The sequence below is a fragment of the Cyclopterus lumpus genome, chromosome 21 (assembly GCF_009769545.1).
Source record: "Cyclopterus lumpus isolate fCycLum1 chromosome 21, fCycLum1.pri, whole genome shotgun sequence".
In the NCBI taxonomy this organism is placed as follows: Eukaryota; Metazoa; Chordata; class Actinopteri; order Perciformes; family Cyclopteridae; genus Cyclopterus; species Cyclopterus lumpus.
The window spans coordinates 2419681-2439680 of record NC_046986.1 but is presented as its reverse complement, the minus strand read 5'-3'; the positions used below and the strand labels follow the sequence as shown (position 1 = coordinate 2439680).

The 20000-nt window shown below is 43.5% G+C and overlaps 2 protein-coding genes across 4 annotated transcripts in view; one reads left to right on the top strand and one right to left on the bottom strand.

The window, feature by feature from the left end:
* arhgap15 (Rho GTPase activating protein 15) overlaps positions 1–2882 on the top strand; it is a 24424-nt gene extending 21542 nt beyond the window's left edge. For all 3 annotated transcript variants that reach the window (XM_034562089.1, XM_034562090.1, XM_034562088.1), the window contains 3 exons: positions 1–69; positions 1077–1182; positions 2593–2882. The exon at positions 1–69 is cut by the window's left edge and continues 66 nt beyond it. In XM_034562089.1, coding sequence (XP_034417980.1) covers positions 1–69; positions 1077–1182; positions 2593–2776 — 359 coding nt within the window. In that variant the 3' untranslated portion in view covers positions 2777–2882. The remainder of the gene's footprint in view (positions 70–1076; positions 1183–2592) is intronic.
* A 2381-nt stretch (positions 2883–5263) lies between these two features.
* LOC117750309 (kinesin heavy chain-like) overlaps positions 5264–20000 on the bottom strand; it is a 26757-nt gene continuing 12020 nt past the window's right edge. The window contains exons 8-26 of the mRNA XM_034561464.1: positions 19475–19599; positions 19151–19255; positions 18910–19058; positions 17912–18060; positions 17579–17748; positions 17208–17276; positions 16911–17117; positions 15454–15600; positions 15160–15348; positions 14849–14966; positions 14633–14709; positions 12751–12860; positions 12316–12417; positions 12128–12188; positions 11946–12017; positions 10761–10865; positions 10190–10406; positions 9771–9950; positions 5264–6987 (exon numbers count right to left, since the gene is read on the bottom strand). Of these exons, the coding sequence (XP_034417355.1) occupies positions 9778–9950; positions 10190–10406; positions 10761–10865; positions 11946–12017; positions 12128–12188; positions 12316–12417; positions 12751–12860; positions 14633–14709; positions 14849–14966; positions 15160–15348; positions 15454–15600; positions 16911–17117; positions 17208–17276; positions 17579–17748; positions 17912–18060; positions 18910–19058; positions 19151–19255; positions 19475–19599 (2345 nt within the window). The 3' untranslated portion in view covers positions 5264–6987; positions 9771–9777. The remainder of the gene's footprint in view (positions 6988–9770; positions 9951–10189; positions 10407–10760; positions 10866–11945; positions 12018–12127; positions 12189–12315; positions 12418–12750; positions 12861–14632; positions 14710–14848; positions 14967–15159; positions 15349–15453; positions 15601–16910; positions 17118–17207; positions 17277–17578; positions 17749–17911; positions 18061–18909; positions 19059–19150; positions 19256–19474; positions 19600–20000) is intronic.

The window sequence follows — 20000 nt, the reverse complement described above, 5'->3', positions numbered from 1 at the left end:
TGTTTTTCCGGGAGCTGCCCGAGCCGCTGTTCCCCTTCAGGTTCTTCCAGCCCTTTGTGGAGGCTGTCAGTGAGTCAAAGGATCCAAATCTTTTACCCAGAAGTAATCGTTTCCCAGTGATAGTACTAATAACTTCATTATCATTATGCCTCCATGATCAAATACAGACAAAAGAAATGAGAAATGAATTCAATTCAGTTTATTTTGTATCGCCCAAAATCACAAATCACAGACTCCCCTCAGAGGGCTTTACAATCTGTAGACATACGACATCCCTGACCTTTGACCTCACATCGGGTCAGGGGAACAACAGAGGAGGATCCCTCTCCCCGGATGGACAGAAGAATAGATGTCATGTGACCAGATGAACAGAGATACAGAGTTACATAAACACATTACATGAATATGACAGAAATTATGAATAATGAGCTGCAGCTCGAGTCCTCACTAAGACCAGGAACGTGGATCTCATCACTCCAGTTCTGAGGTCTTTGCACTGACTTCCTGTCCAACAAAGAACTGGTTTCTAAAGCACCGAATGGTTCAGGGTCTAAATACATGTGTGTTCTGCTGCGACCTTATGAACCATCCCGACCCCTCAGGTGGTCTGGGACTGGTCTACTTCCTGGTCCAAGAGTCAGAACTAAACATGGAGAAGCAGCGTTCAGGTGTTCTGATCCACACGTCTGGAACAAAGTCCCTGAAAGCTACAGGTCTACTGAGACCCTCAGAGACCCTCAGAGACCCTCAGAGACCCTCAGAGACCCTCAGCTCCTTTAAATCCAGATTGAAGACTGTTCTGTTTGCTGTTTCCTTTAATTGAACAAGAGTCAAGGAGATCAATCAATTTCTGCATCTCACTACTGCATTTTATTTCTTTAACTGCAACTTTGATTCTATTTCTTGCTTTTTGACTGTTAAATGTTTTAATTGTGTCTTAATTGTTTTTAAATCTTGTTTTCTTTTGCATTATATTTTGATGCTTTTAATGGTTTTATGTGAAGCCCTTTGAATTGCCTTGTTGTTGAAATGTTCTACACATGAACGCGCCTTTATTAAAGTGTGTTCTCTTACAGAGATTAAAGAATCCAAACTAAAAGTTCAGGCTATGAAAAAGCTGATCAAGGAACTGCCACAACCCAATCAGGACACCATGAAGTTGCTCTTCAACCACCTGCACAGGTAAGCGTTGGCACCTGAGCCGCACCTGAACCGCACCTGAGCCGCACCTGAGCCGCACCTGAACCGCACCTGAACCGCACCTGAACCGCACCTGAACCGCACCTGAACCGCACCTGAACCGCACCTGAACCGCACCTGAACCGCACCTGAGCCGCACCTGAACCGCACCTGAACCGCACCTGAACCGCACCTGAACCGCACCTGAACCGCACCTGAGCCGCACCTGAACCGCACCTGAAGACTTATGAAGAAGTCCAAGTGAACCAGCTGAAAACATACCATTTAACAGTTGTCTTCTCAGCGATTAGCCAATTAGCAGAAAATAAAGTAATTGCTTAAATTCTCAAAATAAAATAATTAATACAGGTACATTCATGAGTCAATCTTTGACCCGAGGACGAGCTGCATCGTCAGTTAGCAGAACAATTAAGTTCTTCACGCTCTTAAACGTGTGCAGCTTCAGTTTTGTTCGAGTCTAAATAGTGTGGAAATCCCTTTAATGCTATTATTATTATTATTATTATTATTATTATTATTATTATTATTATTATTATTATTATTATCTCAGCGCTATGAACATCAGAGGTGGTTGTGAAGTCACATTTGACCGACTCTCCAGTGGACGGGTCATTGAAACCAACAGACCTCTGGGAGTTTGGGAAAACAAATTTAAAAATAACAATCAGTGACATAAATTCTAATGAATGTGTAATTGAAGTATAATAAGAGCAGTTGTTTACATTACGAACCCGAGAATGATGTGAGATGAACAATCTCAAACCTTTTTCATGCACCAATGCAAATGTACAATGTTTATATATATATATATATATATATATATATATATATATATATATATATTATTTTTTTGTTGAAAGTAATGTATGTCTATTTACGGCTCCTACAGCACCTACTTCCTACTTTCTGACAGAGCCGACGCTTTGCTGCTTGCTCTCGCCTCTGTTTGACTGTTAAATGTTTTAATTGTGTCTTAATTGTTTTTAAATCTTGTTTTCTGTTGCATTATGTTTTGATGCTTTTAATGGTTTTATGTGAAGCCCTTTGAATTGCCTTGTTGTGTACAAATACACTTCCCTTGCCTTACATTGAACATACAAATTGAACAATTTGCTTTAAAATGATAAAACACAGCGTAACAAATATATAATTTGTAGGTTATATTGTAGGCGTTGTGTTGAAGTATGTCATATACATGTAGTCAGGGGAATAAATGCTCAGAATGCTGAAGCCTTGTGGCTTTCTTTAAGGGGAATGACATGTCAAAGTTAATCTGACAGTAATTTACAGCCAAACACCCACTGATGCTGCAACAAAGGGCAAAGCGGCAAGTTGGTGTTAATATTACAAAATACTTCTGTTTAGAGTTTAAAAAAATCTGTTGTTTTTCAGAGTTCTACACTTTTCCAGAAAGAACCTGATGTCCACTCAGGGCATCGGCATCGTGTTCGGCCCAACGCTGATGTGGCCTGAGCTGGACGCAGGAAACATGGCAGTCAACATGGTCTACCAGACCCAGATTGTGGAGTTCATCCTCATCGAGAGCCAAGACATCTTCAACCTGGACAGGAAGTAGAGTGTCGTGAGGTCGAAAGATCGTCGAATGGACAGAAATAGTATTGTTAGAAAAGGCCTGGTGTTGTCTGGACTGTAAACAATAAACAGATGATTTCTTATCAGAACAAAGTTTGATGAACATTTCTTTTAATTAACACAAACACATCAACAATTATTATTTTTGTTTGTAGATAATATATATATTCACTTTAGAGATCTAAAAATATAGAATACCCCAAAGAATAAGGTGCAACACAGTACAGCAGTATATTTTAAATGTACAGCAGTGTACACTTGAATATAACAAACAATGATATATTTATGAAGTAAAAATATATTTACAATGTAAAACTGTATATTTATAATAAATAACAGAGACTTTATCACATACAACAGGGACTTTATGAAATACATATTTCTAAATAACAGGGGTAAACATACAAAGATTGATTGTTCCAAAGATGCTTTTATCCATTGACTTGCAACTTCCATAAGGATAGAATTCAAAATGCTGCTACGAATGCAGTTTTGAGATAAAATTGTGAAAGTGTGTTCACTGGTCTCAACAGTTAACTCTTTCTGGTGCTTTCTGTCTACAGCACATATGATCATATGACCACCTTCCCCAGGTAAAGGTGATCATATGATCATATGACCACCTTTACCTGGGGAAAGAAAAAAAGTAAGAAAAAGATCCTGTGCTTTTTTTTAAAGGTAACTTGTCGGTCCACTCTCCATAATGCTAATTTGTGCGTTGCTTTACTCGCCGGACAATTTGTGATCATTTGAGAGGAGGCGTGGCTTATCGCCATGGAAACAGTTCATTACCGCCATCCACCATGGAAGAAATAACCACTATTTCTGCTTTGTACGTGTTGAGGAAGTCCCACAAACATGGGACCATCAAGTGTCTGGGTTCATAATATTAATATGATATATTATATATAATATTCTCCGTAGCCGCACACAGCTTCCCCAGGAACTGCCTCTGGACGACGGCCGCTTCCAGACCATCAACTCATCCTCCATAGTTTCTGATTCAACAACAGCATGATGTCAGGAGGAGCATCTCAACGCTGATTGGCTGTAACGACACAGCCTCACACACTTGTTTTCCTGATCCGATGTGAGGTCAAAGGTCAGGGATGTCGTATGTGTACAGATTGTAAAGCCCTCTGAGGCACATTTGGAATCTGTGATTTTGGGTTATACAAAATAAACTGAATTTAATTGAATGTCCTTCTCAACTGTGACAAAAAAAGCGTTGAAACAAAGTTAACGTAATAATGTGTGTTTGATCTTTGATACAGTAATATGGGTTATTTAGCCCTTTAGCTCGCCCTTTAGCTTCCTCTTTTGCCATTTAGCTCCCTCTTTAGGCCTTTAGCTCCCTCTTCTGCCCTTTAGCTTCCTCTTTTGCCATTTAGCTCCCTCTTTAGGCCTTTAGCTCCCTCTTCTGCCCTTTAGCTCCCTCTTTAGGCCTGTAGCTCCCTCTTTTGCCCTTTAGCTCCTTCTTTAGGCCTTTAGCTCCCTCTTTAGGCCTTTAGCTCCTTCTTTTGTCATTTAGCTCCCTCTTTAGGCCTTTAGCTCCCTCTTTTGCCCTTTAGCTTTAGGCCTTTAGCTCCCTCTTTAGCCCTTTAGCTCCCTCTTTTGCCCTTTAGCTCCTTCTTTAGCCCTTTAGCTCCCTCTTTAGCCCTTTAGCTCGCCCTTTAGCTTCCTCTTTAGGCCTTTAGCTCCCTCTTTTGCCCGTTAGCTCCCTCTTTAGGCCTTTAGCTCCCTCTTTAGCCCGTTAGCTCCCTCTTTTGCCCTTTAGCTCCTTCTTTAGGCCTGTAGCTCCCTCTTTTGCCCTTTAGCTCCTTCTTTAGGCCTTTAGCTTCCTCTTTAGGCCTTTAGCTTCCTCTTTAGGCCTTTAGCTCCCTCTTTTGCCCGTTAGCTTCCTCTTTAGGCCTTTAGCTCCCTCTTTTGCCCGTTAGCTCCCTCTTTTGCCCTTTAGCTCCCTCTTTAGCCCTTTAGCTCGCCCTTTAGCTCCCTCTTTAGCCATTTAGCTCCCTCTTTAGCCATTTAGCTCCCTCTTTAGCCATTTAGCTCCTTCTTTAGCCCTTTAGCTCCCTCTTTTGCCCTTTAGCTCCCTCTTTTGCCCTTTAGCTCCCTCTTTAGCCCTTTAGCTCGCCCTTTAGATCCCTCTTTAGCCATTTAGCTCCCTCTTTTGACCTTTAGCTCCCTCTTTAGCCCTTTAGCTCGCCCTTTAGATCCCTCTTTAGCCATTTAGCTCCCTCTTTAGCCATTTAGCTCCTTATTTCCCCTTTACAAATATGGAAGATAGCGGTTGTAAATATTAACTTCTATTCATCTTTTTCTAACCATAGTGGTGAGCGAGCACGTTCACATCAGCTTGATGTTCACAACCATCATGTTAGGTTTCTGTCAACATAATAATACAATAACACAATAACTGAAGTACAGTTTAATAACACATAAAGCACACAACACTGATGTACCGCTCAGAATAAAGTTCAGTTACAACACTTAGAGCACATCAACACTGTAGAAAGTTTACACAGATAGAAACAATCTGAGCTGATGAAGGTAAAAAAGAAATCCATTTAATAAATCTATGAATTATTTAAAAAACACTATCAGGTTGATAAAACATTCAGTCCAGGGAAATAAAAACATCATAACATGTTAGGAATAATAAAAGTACATCAATGTACGGCTTACAACTTAATTGATAGGGCAAAAATGTTCATTTTCAAGATGAAAAAATATGTATATATATGTGTGAATTTCTAAGGAAAGTCACAATACATTCATATATATATATAATCTTTAAATCAGGTCATTGAGTTTAAATTGTGTTTTTGGAAGAAAAGTCATAATTTATATATAACTTTTTTTCTTTAATCATTATATTATTTAATTCAACAATATGTCATCATAATGTAACTTTTTTGTTTTGTATTATATTGTAACTGTAACAGTACATTAAAATGAGTTCTTCATTATATGTGGTTTTATTTTATTATTCCTAACTGTTCATGTATTTCTTTTCCTAATGGGACAGTTTTCAGATGATGAACATTGTTTTATTGTTGTTATTGTTTTTCTGTGTAAAGTGTGAACGATATATTACAATGAAATATTCCTCAAAGCACAGAAGTTCATGACGTAAACAGCGACATAAATGATTGTATCCAACTGTTATTGACACTGAAGATAATTATGTCAGCTTTATATAAAGGTTCAGGTCCCCACTATCACCTCTGAGACATTGTTTTTATTTCAAAATTGTTGTAAATATTCTTGAGATATTTGGCTGGAATGCAAAAGCGGAAATGTTTACTCAACATCTAATTATTACTTCAATTCACATCACTCCAAACTTGTGATTTATCTTTCTAAACATTTAGATTTAGATCATCTTTTAACCGGGGAATGGAAAGAAAACACCATTCAGGTTATTTTCATTCAACTCCTGCTAACTGCAGATATTGACTTATTCAACAGTCATTAAACTCATAATTTAACTCAATAAAGTGGCAATAGACAAGTTGTTTATAATTTACTATATCAAAATTATAAACCAACAAAATGTATGCCGTTTTTCTTCTAAAATGAGCGGTGGTTAAACTTCACGATGATAAATTCTGTTACATCCAATCCAACGGCGCCACAATGAAGACAAAAAAAAACTCTTCACTATTTACCAGAGACGGTGCTTAATAATCAATATTTCTGTTTTTACCTCAATTTAAATGAGTTATCTCATGAGCTCATTTTCATCTGTAGTTCCCGAGCAGATCAAAAAACAATATCAATACAATAAAATACGATACAATAAAATACATTCATGCAAGTTGTCTGTTGCCACTTTAAAACACATTTAACTAATTCAACTTAGCATATTATTAACTAATTATTTAGTTTATCAAACCCGTTATTTAATTAATTTAACATAATTATGATGAACAATTTTGACTTCCTAAAGCCATTATTCAACATCATTATTTAACTGATCAAAGCCATTATTCAGTTTATTTACCATTATCATTTACTCATTTTTTAACTATTTTATTCATTAAACTCGTTATCAAACTGAATTTACTTGGTCAGAACAAACAGACTTGGTTGAAAAGCCAAAGACAGAAGAAGCACTTGCTGGCCTTTAAGGTGGGATGGCTGTTTCAAACGAGGAGTCTGGTTCCAGTAAAGGCAGAGCGGTGAGACCACCTGTGGAGACAGGAAGTGACACGCTTTTATTTATACATACACGTCAACAAGTCCCACCAACTATCAAGCATGTCAATAATGCTGAGATACAAAGCTCTCACTGAACATTGTCATTATAATAATTCATTTTTATTACGCGTGTGTGTCTCCTGTTTGGTCGTTCCCTTCACCTGCTCTCAATCCTGCCCCTGCTTAACGTGGTTGCTGTGGTCATTAACGTGGTTGCTGTGGTCGTTAACGTGGTTGCTGTGGTCATTAACGTGGTTGCTGTGGTCATTAACATGGTTGCTGTGGTCATTAACGTGGTTGCTGTGGTCATTAACATGGTTGCTGTGGTCATTAACATGGTTGCTGTGGTCATTAACGTGGTTGCTGTGGTCGTTAACGTGGTTGCTGTGGTCATTAACGTGGTTGCTGTGGTCATTAACGTGGTTGCTGTGGTCATTAACGTGGTTGCTGTGGTCATTAACATGGTTGCTGTGGTCATTAACGTGGTTGCTGTGGTCATTAACATGGTTGCTGTGGTCATTAATGTGGTTGCTGTGGTCGTTAACATGGTTGCAGTAGTCGTTAACGTGGTTGCTGTGGTCATTAACATGGTTGCTGTGGTCATTAACATGGTTGCTGTGGTTGTTAACATGGTTGCTGTGGTCATTAACATGGTTGCTGTGGTCATTAACATGGTTGCTGTGGTTGTTAACATGGTTGCTGTGGTCATTAACATGGTTGCTGTGGTTGTTAACATGGTTGCTGTGGTCATTAACATGGTTGCTGTGGTCATTAACATGGTTGCTGTGGTTGTTAACATGGTTGCTGTGGTCATTAACATGGTTGCTGTGGTCGTTAACATGGTTGCTGTGGTTGTTAACATGGTTGCTGTGGTCATTAACATGGTTGCTGTGGTCATTAACATGGTTGCTGTGGTTGTTAACATGGTTGCTGTGGTCATTAACATGGTTGCTGTGGTCATTAACATGGTTGCTGTGGTCATTAACATGGTTGCTGTGGTTGTTAACGTGGTTGCTGTGGTCATTAACGTGGTTGCTGTGGTCATTAACATGGTTGCTGTGGTCATTAACGTGGTTGCTGTGGTCATTAACATGGTTGCTGTGGTCATTAACATGGTTGCTGTGGTCATTAACATGGTTGCTGTGGTTGTTAACATGGTTGCTGTGGTCATTAACATGGTTGCTGTGGTCATTAACATGGTTGCTGTGGTTGTTAACGTGGTTGCTGTGGTCATTAACATGGTTGCTGTGGTCATTAACATGGTTGCTGTGGTCATTAACGTGGTTGCTGTGGTCATTAACGTGGTTGCTGTGGTCATTAACATGGTTGCTGTGGTTGTTAACGTGGTTGCTGTGGTCATTAACATGGTTGCTGTGGTCATTAACATGGTTGCTGTGGTCATTAACGTGGTTGCTGTGGTCATTAACGTGGTTGCTGTGGTCATTAACATGGTTGCTGTGGTCATTAACGTGGTTGCTGTGGTCATTAACATGGTTGCTGTGGTTGTTAACATGGTTGCTGTGGTCATTAACATGGTTGATGTGGTCATTAACATGGTTGCTGTGGTCATTAACGTGGTTGCTGTGGTCGTTAACATGGTTGCTGTGGTTGTTAACGTGGTTGCTGTGGTTGTTAACATGGTTGCTGTGGTCATTAACATGGTTGCTGTGGTCATTAACATGGTTGCTGTGGTCATTAACATGGTTGCTGTGGTTGTTAACATGGTTGCTGTGGTCATTAACATGGTTGCTGTGGTCATTAACATGGTTGCTGTGGTTGTTAACGTGGTTGCTGTGGTCATTAACATGGTTGCTGTGGTCATTAACATGGTTGCTGTGGTCATTAACGTGGTTGCTGTGGTCATTAACGTGGTTGCTGTGGTCATTAACATGGTTGCTGTGGTCATTAACATGGTTGCTGTGGTTGTTAACGTGGTTGCTGTGGTCATTAACATGGTTGCTGTGGTCATTAACGTGGTTGCTGTGGTCATTAACATGGTTGCTGTGGTCATTAACATGGTTGCTGTGGTCATTAACGTGGTTGCTGTGGTCATTAACATGGTTGCTGTGGTTGTTAACGTGGTTGCTGTGGTCATTAACATGGTTGCTGTGGTCATTAACGTGGTTGCTGTGGTCATTAACGTGGTTGCTGTGGTCATTAACATGGTTGCTGTGGTCATTAACGTGGTTGCTGTGGTCATTAACGTGGTTGCTGTGGTTGTTAACATGGTTGCTGTGGTCATTAACGTGGTTGCTGTGGTTGTTAACATGGTTGCTGTGGTTGTTAACATGGTTGCTGTGGTCATTAACGTGGTTGCTGTGGTTGTTAACGTGGTTGCTGTGGTTGTTAACGTGGTTGCTGTGGTTGTTAACATGGTTGCTGTGGTCATTAACGTGGTTGCTGTGGTCATTAACATGGTTGCTGTGGTCATTAACGTGGTTCCTGTGGTCATTAACATGGTTGCTGTGGTCATTAACATGGTTGCTGTGGTCATTAACGTGGTTGCTGTGGTCATTAACATGGTTGCTGTGGTCATTAACGTGGTTGCTGTGGTTGTTAACGTGGTTGCTGTGGTTGTTGACGTGGTTGCTGTGGTTGTTGACGTGGTTGCTGTGGTCATTAACGTGGTTGCTGTGGTCATTAACATGATTGCTGTGGTCTTTAACGTGGTTGCTGTGGTTGTTAACGTGGTTGCTGTGGTCATTAACGTGGTTGCTGTGGTTGTTGACGTGGTTGCTGTGGTTGTTGACGTGGTTGCTGTGTTTGTGACTCACCTGTTGCTTACTTGACGAAGCTCTGATGGGGTTGTTGTTTTTCCGGTTGTTGAGGTGGTTGCTGTCGGGGGGAGTGGTGACGTGGACTGGCCCTGATCCCCCCTCCTCGGATGGCCGGTCTCATGGATGGAGAGGAGGATGGGTGCTGATGATGCTGATGTCCGGCTCTGATTGGCTTGGCTACATGGAGACAGGTGAAAGGTGAGTCGGCTGTACCATTAGCATTAAACTGCTGCTGGATTCTCCTCAGAGGACCCCAACAACGCATCTGGTGACCAGATCCACCTTCAAGACACAAATCCTGGAAAGTCCTCCGAGGATGAACCCTTTGCATTTGATAACCTTTGGTCTAGCGCCGCCCTCGGGTTAGTCCTGAAGATCTGAATCTGAGTCGTGGGTTGTAACAAACATTTCCTCACCTATCTGAGCAGAGTGCCCTCTCCTGGTGACGTTCTTGGAGCGCACGGCCTCTTTTATGCGGTCCACTTCCTGTTGGTAGCGTTTCCGGTCCCTCACGGCCGACTCCTTGGCATCTCTCAGGGCAGCTTCCAGAGCTTTCACTCGCTCTGCTGTCGCCCGGAGACGCTTCTCTAGCTTGGGTAGCTCGCAGCGAAGGTCAGCATTGTCCCTCACGAGCTGGAGAGAACAGAGTAGAGCTGCAGTGAAGCAACTGGGGGGTTCAGTGCCTTGCTCAAGGACACTTCAAGATGCAGCTATGGGGAGAGCGGGGATCAAACCGGCTACAGGACGACCACTCCCCCCCCTGAGCTACAGCCAACCCTAAATGTGAAGGGTCTCCATGTCGCTGTGTGTTATGTTTATATATATATATATATATATATATATATATATATACAAGGGAGGTGTGGTGGGGACCCTCTGCTCCCAAAGTTGTTATTTCAAAATAAAATGAATAGTTTTCAGCTGGAAATGAGAATCTTCTTTTGTCTTCACTTTAAATTGGGGATCCATTGATTGAAAAGCCCTCACCTGCTTGTGGACCTTGCTGAGCTGCTCCAGGTTGTTCTCTAAGAAGACGATCCTCTGTCTCTGAGCCAGACTGCCACCAGCCTCGTCGCAGTCGTTCTCCGAACTCTGTTTGAACAAGAAACAGGAAAAGCAGAGTGTGTGTTCGGGTTCCACCCCTGAACACACACTCTGACATACAACATGTTACTCTCAAACGATGCCAAATGTTAGACAAGCGTTTGAAAGAACTGTGGTTTAGAACTGAGATCGGAGTAATAGGCAGGAAATGTCCTTGAATTTCAGCAGAATTGGGTCAGTTTGGAATACGAGGTACAGGTTTTGGTAATTGTGTCTCAAGTAGTTATTAGCAGAAGTTATTTTACTGGTCCTGAACACCTCAGAGATCAATGATATGGTGATGTGGTGCTGCTCTGCACTGGCTCCCTGTAAAATCAAGAATCACATTTAAAATTCTTCTCCTCACCTACAAAGCCTTGATTGGTGATGCACCATCATATCTTAAGGAGCTTGTAGTACCATATTGCCCCACTAGAGAGCTGCGCTCACTAAATGCGGGGCTACTTGTGGTTCCTAGAGTCCTAAAAAGTAGGATGGGAGCCAGAGCCTTCAGTTATCAAGCTCCTCTTTTATGGAACCAGCTTCCACTTTCAGTCCGGGAGGCAGACACAGTCACCTCATTCAAGAATAGACTTAAGACTTTCCTCTTTAATCACTAAGTTCGTAAATTAGTGTTTGGTAGATTATTTCTCTGCGTAACGATGCTTCTTGGCAATAAATGGTATACCGTTGAAAAGCCTGCTTATTTCCCTTTTAAACGATGCCCCCTTTTTAATGAACATGCATTTCTGGGATGAGCAGTCCAGCTGTGTATGTGGGTTGCAAATCTTTTCTGCCAATGCCAAACAGCTTATTCTGTTGTTGTTGCGGCATCTCAATCACTGGGAGAAAAAATGAGGCTTTTCGTCTTTGGAGGCAATCTCAATGCGGAGAGATCTCAATGCGACACCTCAACCAGTGGCCATCCCACTTCTCTCCACGTCTGGGACCGAACGTCCTCCACGAGATGACAACGCTCGCCCCAGAAGAGCCACGTTTATTACCAGAGACCTCCAGACGGTCCTGAGCTCGGCCTCGTGGAGCAGCTTCCTCCAGTTCTCTACAGAAGAAATCAGAAACTGAACTTACGTTCTTGACTCGCGTGCTGAGGTCTTGGATGAAGACTGTACGGAGGTTGTTCAGTGTCTGCAGCTCTTTGGCCTATTGGAGGAAAAACTATAACTCAGACGATGTCAGATGTGTCCTGTAGACAGTAAATGATAAATGTTTATTAATAATAATAATAATAATAATAATAATAATCCACAGACCACAGTTTCCTCCAGACCCCTCAGGTCCTCTTTGGCTTGTTCTCTCTTTTCATTCAGGAACCTAAATCACACAAACAAAGAGATATTTATGTTCTTGTTTCTTTTGTCATTGAGTTGAAGTGTGATAGAAACTATTGAAGCCGACTGACGTTTGGGAGATGCCTGCTGAGTGGAGGGTGAGCACTTACTGCAGCTTCTGAAGCTTCTGGCCTTTGTTTTGGTCCTCGGCTTTAAGTTTGTCCAAATCAGACTGAAGCTTCCGGTTCTCCAGCTGCAGAGCCTGATTCACACTAAATGAACACATACACACTTCATGACTCTCCATTGCTGCCAACGCATTCATACAGCTGTAGCCTCGAATGCCTAAAAGTAATCAAAATGTAAATGCACAACACTAATTAGGATGAAAATTCCCAGAGAAAATCTTTTTATCGATTAAAAGAAAAATCGAATGACTTGAATGTGACTTAAAAGTGACTTAAAAGAAGAGAAACTTTGACATCACAAAGAAGATGATCACAATAACATGACTTCACTTTGGTTAGAACCACGTCAGTCACGGATCATTTCTGATGATCAGTAGTGAACATCAGGCACTGATCGTTATTATAATCATGACGTACTCTTTGAACTGGTCCACCACTCTGTGCTTCTGCTCGATCTCGTCACGGAGGCGACTCAGCTGCTTGTGATGGACTTCTCTGTGGTTCTCCATCTGTTCCTCCAGAGTTCTCTACGGAAGAAACAGCACTTCAGTTCTCCAGAGCAGGAACACTTCATTTCTTTAACATTACCCTACCCTACATGACTCACTCCTGTACCCTACCCTACATGACTCACTCCTGTACCCTACCCTACATGACTCACTCCTGTACCCTACCCTACATGACTCACTCCTATACCCTACCCTACATGACTCACTCCTATACCCTCCACTACATGACTCACTCCTGTACCCTACCCTACATGACTCACTCCTGTACCCTACCCTACATGACTCACTCCTATACCCTACCCTACATGACTCACTCCTGTACCCTACCCTACATGACTCACTCCTATACCCTACCCTACATGACTCACTCCTATACCCTACCCTACATGACTCACTCCTATACCCTCCACTACATGACTCACTCCTGTACCCTACCCTACATGACTCACTCCTGTACCCTACCCTACATGACTCACTCCTATACCCTACCCTACATGACTCACTCCTATACCCTCCACTACATGACTCACTCCTGTACCCTACCCTACATGACTCACTCCTGTACCCTACCCTACATGACTCACTCCTATACCCTACCCTACATGACTCACTCCTGTACCCTACCCTACATGACTCACTCCTGTACCCTACCCTACATGACTCACTCCTATACCCTACCCTACATGACTCACTCCTGTACCCTACCCTACATGACTCACTCCTATACCCTACCCTACATGACTCACTCCTGTACCCTACCCTACATGACTCACTCCTGTACCCTACCCTACATGACTCACTCCTATACCCTACCCTACATGACTCACTCCTATACCCTACCCTACATAACTCACTCCTATACCCTACCCTACATGACTCACTCCTATACCCTCCACTACATGACTCACTCCTATACCCTACCCTACATGACTCACTCCTATACCCTACCCTACATGACTCACTCCTGTACCCTACCCTACATGACTCACTCCTATACCCTACCCTACATGACTCACTCCTATACTCTACCCTACATGACTCACTCCTATACCCTACCCTACATGACTCACTCCTGTACCCTACCCTACATGACTCACTCCTGTACCCTACCCTACCCTACATGACTCACTCCTATACCCTCCCCTACATGACTCACTCCTATACCCTCCACTACATGAGTCACTCCTATACCCTACCCTACATGACTCACTCCTATACCCTCCCCTACATGACTCACTCCTATACCCTCCACTACATGAGTCACTCCTATACCCTACCCTACATGACTCACTCCTATACCCTACCCTACATGACTCACTCCTGTACCCTACCCTACCCTACATGACTCACTCCTATACCCTACCCTACATGACTCACTCATATACCCTACCCTACCCTACTTGACTCACTCCTATACCCTCCACTACATGACTCACTCCTATACCCTACCCTACATGACTCACTCATATACCCTACCCTACCCTACTTGACTCACTCCTATACCCTCCACTACATGACTCACTCCTATACCCTACCCTACATGACTCACTCCTATACCCTGCCCTCTACTACATGACTCACTCCTGTACCCTACCCTCCACTACATGACTCACTCCTGTACCCTACCCTCCACTACATGACTCACTCCTGCCTCTGAACTTACACCTTATAGAAAATGAAGGGTCTGAGAGATACATTTGTATCATTATTATAAAGTAATAGACATTATTAGTAAGTATTATTAGGGGATTTGCTCAGAAACACAAAGTGAGAACTTGATTGATTTCTACCTTTATCTCAACAGCATCCTTCAGTCTGCTCATGTGTTCTTTCTCTTTGTCCATCACCGAATCCTCGTGCATTTGACCTGGACACACACACACACACACACACACACACACACACACACACACAGATCTGTAATGGTGTCTCATGTGTTGAACTGTGTTGATGTTAACAGCCAATAAGAGAGCAGTGTTTCCGTCGTGATGGAAACCTCGTCTGACCTTGAGCGTTGAGTTTGGCGACCTCCTCCATCAGACCGTCCTGACCCTCTTCCAGCTTCCTCTTCTCCTGCTCGACCCTATGCAGGTCTTCTGTCAGAGACACAATCTTCGCCCGGAGCTGCAACAAGCACACACATTATGTACTCATAATGTACTCGTAATAATCATAATCATTTCAATATTAACAGTTTAAGGGGTTTTAACTTTCTTAAACTGTACTGTGCATATAATCCACAATATACATTCTAATATATTATAATCCATTCATGTATCCATTAGATGAGTTACTACGGTTGGATGTAATCTATTACCTGTGAGATGAGCAGCTGACAGGAGTTGAGCTCCTTCTCATTGTCCTCCATCCTGCAGATGTTCTCCATCAGGTTGACTTCCAGCTGTTTGCTGCGGTTCACCAGAGATTTGACCTCAGACTTCATTTTACTAATGTAGAGACGAGCTGTGGTGAACTCGTCCTCCATTACTCCACTCATCTCTGTCATCTGAAGAGACAGAGAGATAGTTTTTCCACAAATCAGGTAAAAACATCAAATAAAATGTATATGATGTGTGACATTTGAACCGTAGAAGAAAAGTTCTGTCCGTACAGCTTTGAGGTCGGTGGTTCCGAGGACGCTGCCGATGTCACTGAGGTCTCTGAGCAGCAGACTGAGGATCTCTGCTGACCTCTTCTTATGATGAGAACTGACCTCGTTCAGGGTGGACAGCTCCCTCTGAACCGCCTCCAGACTCACCTGAAACACATTCATAGGTCACTGGTGGAGGTGGTGCCTCATGCACAAAGGAGTGGCCCAGTCATGAGCTCTGCAGCCACAAAGAAATCAATAAACTAGTTCAAAACGAGCTGCGAGATTTAATCAGACACCTGAATATTTCTTCAACTAGTTGCAATACACAACGGACAGAACCATCACACAAAGAGTGCTAGCTCAGGTCACTTGATATCTTCAACCCCAAGATCAAACCTCCTCAAACGCGTTATTATAAAGGTAATTTAAAAACACTGAAAGACCTCCGACCAGGTGATGAACTCCGTTCTTCAGACTCCTGATCTTTTATAACATCTTGCCATTCTAAAATTATTGCTGTCCTCCTATCCTAACCCCTTAACCCATCATACCATACCACCAATCAACCATTAACATCCTACTGTCCTAGAGTCCTACCACCCTAACCCATCCTACCCCGACATCTGAACATCCTACTGTCCTGACACTCTCTACCATCCTACCCCGACATCTGAACATCCTACTGTCCTGACACTCTCTACCATCCTACCCCGACATCTGAACATCCTACTGTCCTGACACTCTCTACCATCCTACCCTGACATCCTACTGTCCTGACACTCTCTACCATCCTACCCTGACATCTGAACATCCTACTGTCCTGACACTCTCTACCATCCTACCCCGACATCTGAACATCCTACTGTCCTGACACTCTCTACCATCCTACCCTGACATCCTACTGTCCTGACACTCTCTACCATCCTACCCCGACATCTGAACATCCTACTGTCCTGACACTCTCTACCATCCTACCCCGACATCTGAACATCCTACTGTCCTGACACTCTCTACCATCCTACCCTGACATCCTACTGTCCTGACACTCTCTACCATCCTACCCCGACATCTGAACATCCTACTGTCCTGACACTCTCTACCATCCTACCCCGACATCTGGACATCCTACTGTCCTGACACTCTCTACCATCCTACCCTAACATCTGAACATCCTACTGTCCTGACACTCTCTACCATCCTACCCTGACATCCTACTGTCCTGATACTCTCTACCATCCTACCCCGACATCTGAACATCCTACTGTCCTGACACTCTCTACCATCCTACCCCGACATCCTACTGTCCTGACACTCTCTACCATCCTACCCCGACATCTGGACATCCTACTGTCCTGACACTCTCTACCATCCTACCCTGACATCTGAACATCCTACTGTCCTGACACTCTCTACCATCCTACCCCGACATCTGGACATCCTACTGTCCTGACACTTGCTTCTTCATGGGGACTCACAGTTTTGTGTGCCAGCTCCTCGTTCAGCTGATTGTTGCTGCGGTTCTTGGTCTCCACTTCTTGGCTTTTGTGGTCGTAGTTGACTGCAAGCTCCTCCAGCGCCTGCAGCACCTCCTTCACCTCCTCTTTGGCCGAGTCGCTGTCCCTGTGCAGCCGTGACAGCTCCTCCTGCACACGCTCATAGTCCTGACGGCTCGACACCAACAGCTGAATGAACAGATAACATGTACATAGTGGGTTAGATGCAGTCCTGTGGAGATGTATACAGCAGAGGTTGAAGCGCTCAGTGAGACTCACCTCGTCCTGGTCAATCAGCTGCTGCTTGAGTTCCTCGGCATTCTGACTGTGATGGTTGATCTCATCATCCTAAAACATGGGTCAGCTGATTTTTATTCACTTAAATAGAAGAAAAGTGTCCAAGATGGTAGTAGCACAGGTTAGATTCACCTTGTTGTCCAGGTGAGGTTACATTTAAGATTCACTTTGTCGTCTAGTAGGTGGTACAGGTAAAAATGCCTTTATAATCTAGATGATAGGACAGGTAGGATTTACCTTGTCGTCTAGCTGGTGGTGCAGGTATAATCTAGATGATAGGACAGGTAGGACTTACCTTGTCGTCTAGCTGGTGGTACAGGTATAATCTAGATGATAGGACAGGTAGGACTTACCTTGTCGTCTAGCTGGTGGTACAGGTCGGTGATGAGAGTCTCGTACTGCGTCTTCTGTTCATCTAGTAGAGGGACAGGCAGCGGGGCCAGGCTGTCCGTCACTGCTGTCGTCTCACTGCTGCTTTTCTTGTTCCTGCTGCTCAGCTGCTCGTCCACAGGTACAGACTCACCTGAAGACGTTAGGAGTGCAAACAAGTACTGTCCAATCAGAGCTCAGTGTGTAAAGGTAAACACACCTCCCATCTTCAGGCTCATGACTCCAGTTTTGAGTTCATGACCCCTCGGGTTGAACCCCTCATCATCCAGTGGTGGAGGATGACTTCGCCCGCTCACCTTTCCTCCAGCGTTTCAGCTCGTTCTCCTGTTTCTGTATCGTGACGTTCAGGCTCCTGTTCTTCTCCTTCTCCTTCTCGTACTTCTTCTTCCACTCCTCGGCAGTCAGCTCCAGGTTCACAGACACGGTGTTCTTGATGGTTTTAGCTCTAAAACACAAAGACAGCACAGGAAGGTGTCTTCACTCGCCCGACAGCTGACAGGTGGGAGGATAAGAGGTGATGGAGATGAAGGGGGATTCATACATGTGTTATCAAGCACTGAAATAAATAAAAAGTCAAAGGGAGTTGAAATATGTACCCCGATGGCAATTATGCACAATGCTTCAAAAGTACCGCCCATTGAATCAGCCATCACAGGTTCCTCGACACATGCAGTGTACTTAACCCTCCTGTTCCATTTGGGGTCAATTTGATGCCATTCAATGTTTAACGTCTCAAAATATATAATTTTTTTGGGATTCATATTTCAGGACTTTTCCTAATTTAATGGGGACAACTGGGTAAACATAACCTGAACATGATGATGTGTTTTCAATGTCCTGTACACAACTACCCCAGGCTGTTTTAGCTGTGTACAACATATAAGAAATATCAACATTGTACACATTTAAAGGGCTATTTAGGTAGTCAACAAACACACATAAAGTACACACTTAAACTCGGGAAATAATTAGAATTCTAATCATTTTAAATTGCTGGGGTAAAAGATGTTAGTACATTTGAAGGTAGCAGGAGGGTTTAGTCTGTTTCCTGTGCAGAGTGGACCACGCTGGTCACGACCATGCAGCACAGACCACGACTGTGTACGCGACAACAAAGACCTCAGGGGAGGACCATGATCTGCATTTTGAGGACTATATTTCTTCTGCAGATTTCATTAATAAAGCAAGTAAAATGAATGGCATACATTATAGTTAGAATGTGTCTAAATTAAGAAATGTCTGGGTTGTCTAGGTCAGCATCGTCAGGGTTCACCCTGAGACCCCCGTAACGCACCTCTGTCCAAACATGAGGGTGGACTTGGTTTCAGCCTCGTTGTAAACAGAAGGAGAGCAGCAGATGATGATGGTGGTCCGACAGTTCCCCCCCAGAGAGTCCTGCAGGATCCGAGTCATCTTGCTGTCTCGGTACGGGACGTGTGTTTTCTGTGAACGCACCACGGCGAAAGTTACACCTTCAACAAAATAAGCCCCCGAGCTTCAGTTGTGAAGTTTCATGTTTCATGTTTGCGACTCACGGTTCCTTCACTCAGAGCGGCGATGACGTTCCCCAGAGCGGAGAGGGACTTGTTGATGTTCTTGGCTTCGTCCAACACGGCGCCTTCTGCTCCAGTTTTACTCACCTGAACGGAAACATCTTCATCGTCATCGGCAACTCATCGTGATCCATTCATCAACCAATCGGTGTGTAATGATGTCATCAATGATAAGATAATGTTGTGTTTGCTATTGATTACATATCTTATTAGTGGATTTGTTTGTGTTTCATGCCACCTGAACATTGAGTATTGAGTGTCATAAAGGCGGTGATGTAATAAGTGAGGGTGGTGGAGCAGTGTGACCTTCTCGCTGCCTGCCAGGTCCACCAGGTAGAGCTTCCCCGACAACTTCAGCTCCGTCTCCATGTTCTCCTGCTTGATGTTGATCTGAAAGATGCTGTGGCTGCGAGAGCTGTGCTCGTTCATGTCTGCAGGAGGAGCCACAAGGAAAAGACGTCAGGAAATACACGACAGGAGGTCCACCACGGGAGCTTCTCCAGATCGCCTGCAGAGGGAGGACATCAATACTGGAGGAACAGGAGGAGGACATCAATACTGGAGGAACAGGAGGAGGACATCAATACTGGAGGAACAGGAGGAGGACATCAATACTGGAGGAACAAGAGGAGGACATCAATACTGGAGGAACAGGGAGAAGACATCAATACTGGAGGAACAGGGAGAAGACATCATTACTGGAGGAACAGAGAGAAGACATCATTACTGGAGGAACAGAGAGAAGACATCAATACTGGAGGAACAGAGAGAAGACATCATTACTGGAGGAACAGGAGGAGGACATCAATACTGGAGGAACAGAGAGAAGACA